Source organism: Mesoplodon mirus (assembly GCF_964341445.2).
Source record: "Mesoplodon mirus genome assembly, contig: HAP1_SCAFFOLD_917, whole genome shotgun sequence".
NCBI classification, from domain to species: domain Eukaryota; kingdom Metazoa; phylum Chordata; class Mammalia; order Artiodactyla; family Ziphiidae; genus Mesoplodon; species Mesoplodon mirus.
The window spans coordinates 89,422-95,421 of NW_028295128.1; the positions used below are offsets into that span (position 1 = coordinate 89,422).

At 48.5% G+C, this 6,000-nt stretch overlaps 1 protein-coding gene across 1 annotated transcript; it reads right to left on the reverse strand.

Moving 5' to 3' along the window:
• Nucleotides 1-728: 728 nt before the first annotated feature.
• Nucleotides 729-2,880, reverse strand: LOC309797717 (spermatogenesis-associated protein 31A6-like; the record flags this gene model as incomplete). Its single annotated transcript, XM_082646155.1, has 2 exons — nucleotides 729-1,773; nucleotides 2,050-2,880. The coding sequence occupies 2 exons, from the start codon at nucleotides 2,878-2,880 to the stop codon at nucleotides 763-765; spliced, it is 1,842 nt and encodes a 613-aa protein (XP_082502281.1). The 3' UTR covers nucleotides 729-762.
• Between the last annotated feature and the right edge of the window lie 3,120 nt (nucleotides 2,881-6,000).

Here is a 6,000-nt window from a genome sequence, read left to right on the forward strand (position 1 = left end):
CCCCCCACCTACACACACAGAGCTGGAAATGCCATCCTTGCTGCTGCTCTAAAGTGTAGGAAAAACAGAGGTGGGGGAGGGTGATGCTGTACATTTTATTATGGCTAAGCTAAAAGGGGTTCATAGGGCATACCTCAATCCCAACCTTCATCAGAGAGAGAAGGAACTCTTAAGAGCAGATGTTGTATATTCCCTACCAAGAGATCCAGGGGCAAGATTTCTCCTGTTTCTGAACTCAGAGCCCATACTCTATTCCCCCCAAACTTCCATCCACTTGGCTCTGACACTTCCTGGAGCCTGAATTGGAATGTCCGGCCCTATCGTGTAAACCTATCCACTACAGTTGCATAAAGTTCAAAGTAGCATAGAAGGAGGAGAAAGACTGGTTGAACCAGATCCTTGGGTGTGGGTTTCATAGGTTTTTCCCGTCTCATTGTTAGAGTAATTTTGGTCTGTGTAATGACAGTATCATAAGGTGCAATGAAGGGACACGAGACAAGGAGCAAGCTTGTGATGCTACTGTCCACCTCCCTCCATGCCCCCCCCTTCTAGAAGACAAAGTGCACGGCACAGACAGCAGCCATTACACTATGCTTTTATTAGGGGAAAAAAAAAATATATCTATATATATATATATATATACATGTATTGGAGAACATTAAATACCTTGGACGTGCTAAGGAGAAAATCATTTTCTCTACATGGACTGAATGTTGACTTGGAGACATGTCTTCCTACTAAAGGGAAGACTAAAGAAGGATTTTACTGTCGACCAGGCAAGACACCTCCCCAAAGATGACAATGCCTTGGACAGTGTTGATGGCGGGCTGGGGCACCTGGAATCCTTGGCCCATACTGGCAGGTACTAACTGGAAACAAACTCTTCTTGGGGGGCAAGGATGGGAGGCACCTTAGGCCCAGCTGCTCATCGTCGAACCTTACACTTTTCAAACTATGTTGGTGTCTGACTTCCCTTTCCCTGATAGAACAACTCTGGCCCTTGGAGGTGGCTTTATGACTGCAGGCTGTATAACCCATCATTCTCCGTTGCTCTGGGTAGGAGGTAAGCCTATGGCAGCAGAAACACCCACATACTGGGACTTGGAATTCCAGTTTGTGTTCATTTAACTTTGTGGCATGAAGTCCATGGTGAATTGCTCTTTTTTCTTCTGGGATCTGTCCAACAGCTGTCATGAGTGCCTGACCCTCAGCAGTCTCACTCTTCAAGACTGATCTGCTTTTGACTGATCCGGGACTCTGGGCAGTGGCTGATATGGGCTTGAATTTTTGCAGAGCATCTCGACCACTGACTTTTTTATTGGGGAAAATCCACTTTAAAAATAGCCTCATCCTTTTTCTGAAGAGGCTTTCTGGAGGGCTATGTTTCTTCTCTGGCATGAGCTGGAGACATCTGCTCCCAATAGAGTCTGTTATTCCCCTGACCTGGGCAGGGTGGCTCATACTTCCAGCTTGAGAGGTCCCTAATTCTTTAAACCTTTCTTCATGCTCGCCTGGTTTATGCCTCCTACAGTCCTCTCTTTTGTAAGTAGGGGCAATCATCTTGCTCTGGCTCTTCCATGAGTCTTGGAGTTTTGAAGTTTTGGGCTCCTGCTGCCCTAGGTTGCTCCTTTGGGCTTCCATAAGGCCACTTGGCTCCTGGGAAGCTAACCTGTCTCTGGTGGGGACTCTCTGGGGATGGCACTGAGGCACCTGAGAAGCCAAGTTGTCTGCAGCAAGGAACATGTGTTTGGGAAAGTCCTGAAGCTGGTTGTCTGACTGTACCTTTACTTTGGAGTTAAACTCACTGGCAACCCCCATGTTAAGGCATGGCTCACCTGGATGTTGGAAAACAGACATTCTAGGTAGTAGGAAATGTTTACTGGCCCCTGGCACCTCTAAACTCCTCATATGTACATTTGTGGTTTGGGATTTTGTCAACACTTTGGTTTCCAAGATAACACTAGACTGTGGTTGAAGAGCAGGAGACTCCTTGGCCTCCACAGCCTCCCTGGCCTCTTCACCTCTCAAAGATTGGGATCCTAAGTTCACCTCCATCACTGTTACCCTATGGCAGGGGTCTCCTGAGGCCTGACCACCACTCTCCTCCGTTGGCTCATTCCTGACCATTGCTGAACTTGGACCTGGCTCTAGGCTGTCCCTCTTGACCCATTCCACAGTCTCACTCTTCCAGGTTCTGCCCACAAGGCTGAGTGTGAGGGACTGAGAAGGTGGCCTGCCCTCCTGTCCAGTCAGAGAAGCCTTTGAGGGCCCATGGTAGTCAGCAGATGGAATCGCTCCCAGGGCACTCTGGATTTCCTTACACACAGTTGAGGGGACAAGGAGAGGCCTCTTCAGGGTAGGAACTGACTCTTCTGTTATCACCTTCTCTCCTGAATGAGCCTGAGGAGGTTTCTCCAGGAACTCAGCACACTTGACTGTTGAGTGGGACCCAGACACACAGGTGGCTGAAGGGGAAGAGGCAAACTGCAGAACGGTGGAGGGTTGGAGCTTTTTCCGCTTCAAGAGATTTATGGGCTTGAGGACCTTGAGGGGGAGGGTCCACCTGTGCTTTACCCAAAACCTTCTAATGTGTGCTTCCAGCACCTCTCGAGTGTCTGGATCAAGGAAGGAAACCCTACAGGAGGTGTTCATGCAGGGTTCCCAACCCTTCAAGCAGTATCTTCCACAGGCTCCAGCAGGCACTGCTTTGCACGTCTCACCAGGAGGGTCTTGACATGAGAGCTGATGAAAGTTGCCCTTGCCAGGAAGCCTCCCCAGGCAGCTGTAGGAGAGCAGATGGGGCCAGGATGGCTGGACAGGACAGGCAGGGGTGGGCACCTGCAGCCCAAGAACCCTCCTCTGCCCCCACACTGACTTCATAATGCTCCTGCTCTCCCTCACCCTAGGGCTTTAGCCACGCCCTCCCATGGCTCCCCCTCCCAGGGCTGGGGTCACATTATAGGCTCTGGGAGGAAGGACGACCCAGGAGAGAAGGGGAAAGATTCTTTACCTTTGCAGAAGTGAAACCAGGTTGTGAGTCCCCTCCAGTTCTTCCAGGCAATCTCTGCAAGCTGGAAATCAGGAGACTGGGTCATGGTGGTGAAGGCAGAGGCCTAAGAGTCTTTCAGGAGGCTGAGTGCAATGGCCCTTTAAGGGAAATCTTTGGAGGATTAGACTCTGGAGCCCAAGTATCAGTGTCCAAGGCCACATGTCCCTGACAGTGATGGTAAGTCTCACTTGAAAAGGGTTTGTCCTTTGCAAAGTGCCTTCACGTTAATTAACCCCTGTAGCCCTTACAACTGCCGTGTAGGGGAGAAAGGTCAGTGGTCATCACACAGAGGAATCTGAGCAAAGTTAAACAACTTGTCCACAGTTGGACTTGGAGGTCCCACTTCCCAACCCAGGCACCAATGGTCCACCACAGTCCACACACCCCATTTCTAGGTCCTCATGGCTTCATTCTAAGCACAAATTTCTGGGAAGTATCTGGGCTCTGATCTCCTTCCAACGAGCCTTCCCAAGGCTCTGTTTCCTGAAGAATAAGCTCTGCCACTGGCATCCTCAGAGACCGTGAAGCTGGGCCCTCAGGATTAGGAGAGATGGAAGCTAACTCTCGGGGGCACGCAGGACTGAATGGCAAAGGCTTACCTTTCAAAGATCCACTTTTCTTCCTACTCCTGCTCCTCCCCTTCAGCTCTACTTGATGCTGAGAGAGAAGAAGAAATGAGGGGCTAACACCCAACTCTCACTGTCATCTATCTAGGCAAGCTGTGTTCATGAACAACATGACTTTCTACATTTAACTAAAACTCTGTGGGGTTTTTTCCCCTTTTACTTATTTTTAAAGTGGATAAAAATATTTTCAGTTTTTCTTCTTTGAAGAGTGCAAAGAAGGATTTTTATTTATTTATTTATTTTTTGCGGTACGCGGGCCTCTCACTGTTGTGGCCTCTCCCGTTGCGGAGCACAGGCTCCGGACGCACAGGCCCAGCGGCCATGGCTCACGGGCCCAGCCGCGCCGCGGCATGTGGGATCCTCCCGGACCGGGGCACGAACCCACGTCCCCTGCATTGGCAGGCGGACTCTCAACCACTGCACCACCAGGGTAGCCCAAGAAGGATTTTTTAAGTTTTAATCACCATAGATTTCTTCTGTCACTGTTCCTCTGATCAAGAAACACACACATTCTCAGACCTAAATGCCCACGTGAGCTTTGTCAGATAGGATTCTGCTTCCCAAGGCCAGACCTCCACTCCAGCCTCTTCTCTCAGGCTCTCAGGGGCTCAGCATTGCCCTTAGATCAGCCCCAACACAGAGGAAGGTCTCACTTGAGACACCCGCTGTGGGAAGGTGGCTGGTGAACCAGGGCTCAGGGGTCAGCCTTCCTGCAGAGATTGAACTCTTAGTAATCCAGTCCTTAACCATTAGTCACTGCATTGGGGACTTGCCCTGGAGCCCTCTACCATACCTGAACTCCTGGTCTACGATCTTAGGCTAGAAATCCTCATGCCCACTCTAACCCCTCTCTGGCCTGGCTTTTCCCTAGAAGGATGATGTTCTCTACTTTTCTGAGAGTTCCCATCTCAGGAGTCTCTCTAGGTGGTTTAGAAAAGTGGAAATAAGAATAAGAAAAAAAGAGATAATCTCTGCTGGGATTAAGCCAAAGGTTTCTTACCTTCCTGATGTTTCTATGTTTCCTAGGTGGTGCTAAGAATGGATTACTCTGGAAGCAGGGGAGTAACATTAGGAAGAGCCCCAGTCCACACAGGAACCCAAGGATGATATCAATCACCCAGGAAGTTGGGCTGGATCTCAGCCAGATAGCAACCGTGTTTTTCAAAGAAAAGAGATTCTCCATCTTCTGAACTGCATTGCTGCCCTCAGGCAACAGAGCACTGGGAGTTCACTTGATGGCAGAACCCCAGGCCTGCATCACAGAGCTGTGGCCTTGTCACAGAGGGCTCCTGAGTGTGGGGGAGGGGCAATAAGAGAAAGAGGCTGAATCACTGCCCCTCCTTCCCATCCAGACCCACAGACACCTGCACCCTCCTGGGGCTTCCAGATCCCTCCTTCCAACTACTCTCATCCTGTCAGAGAGACCTTAGTCAATTTTCTGTTCATTCCATCTGGAACCTGGTTCCTTCATCCATTAGAGACCTTTACTTGAGGCCCACCAACTTGATAACTCTTGAACATCTTAAGCTGACCCTGGAAGACTGGCTGTTTCACAGACATTTTTACTCAGGATTTCCTTTGTCCTCAGCTCCAACTTTCCCACGTCATGTTTGTGTCTTGTGTAAACCCAGGGATAGAACTTGAATTTCTTTTACACTTATTTAGTTTTGTGAATTTTGAATAGTGTATGTTTTGCCTCATTTTCTATCAGAGGGAACTACACACAAAAATTAAAATAATTTATTTTTCAAAATTCATAAGTATGAAAGAATTATAAATAGTTATATAATAGGGAAGAACAAATCTGACTCCACATCAGATCTTTTTTACTTTAATCTTTATGCTTTGTTGCCTGAGCTAACTCTGTCCATCCCTGTGACCCAGGCTGGCTCTGCACTTTTTGTAAAACAATGTTGCCTAGAGCCTGAAATATACAAGATAGCCTATTTCTAAGGCTCTGACTTTTAAGAGCCCATTCCTGGAGATAAAAAGTTGCAGAACAGAAAATAATAATTGTTTTGTTGGAGGTTTACAGGAACACGTGACCTGACCAGGATCTGACCCATCTGGCCAGCTGCTAGAACAAAGGATCCAACACCAAGATATTTGCAACAATTAGCCATGCCCCTCCCTCACCTTGCCTTTAAAAAGGCTTTGCTGAAAGCCTTCAGGGAGTTTGGGGTTTTTCCTGGGCATGAGCCACGTGTCTTCTTGCATGGCACTGTGTAAACCTTTCTCTGCTCCAAACTCTGATGTTTCAGTATTTAGCCTCACTGTGCATCAGGCACACAGACTTGCATCTGGTAACAGTTAAACCTTCAAATG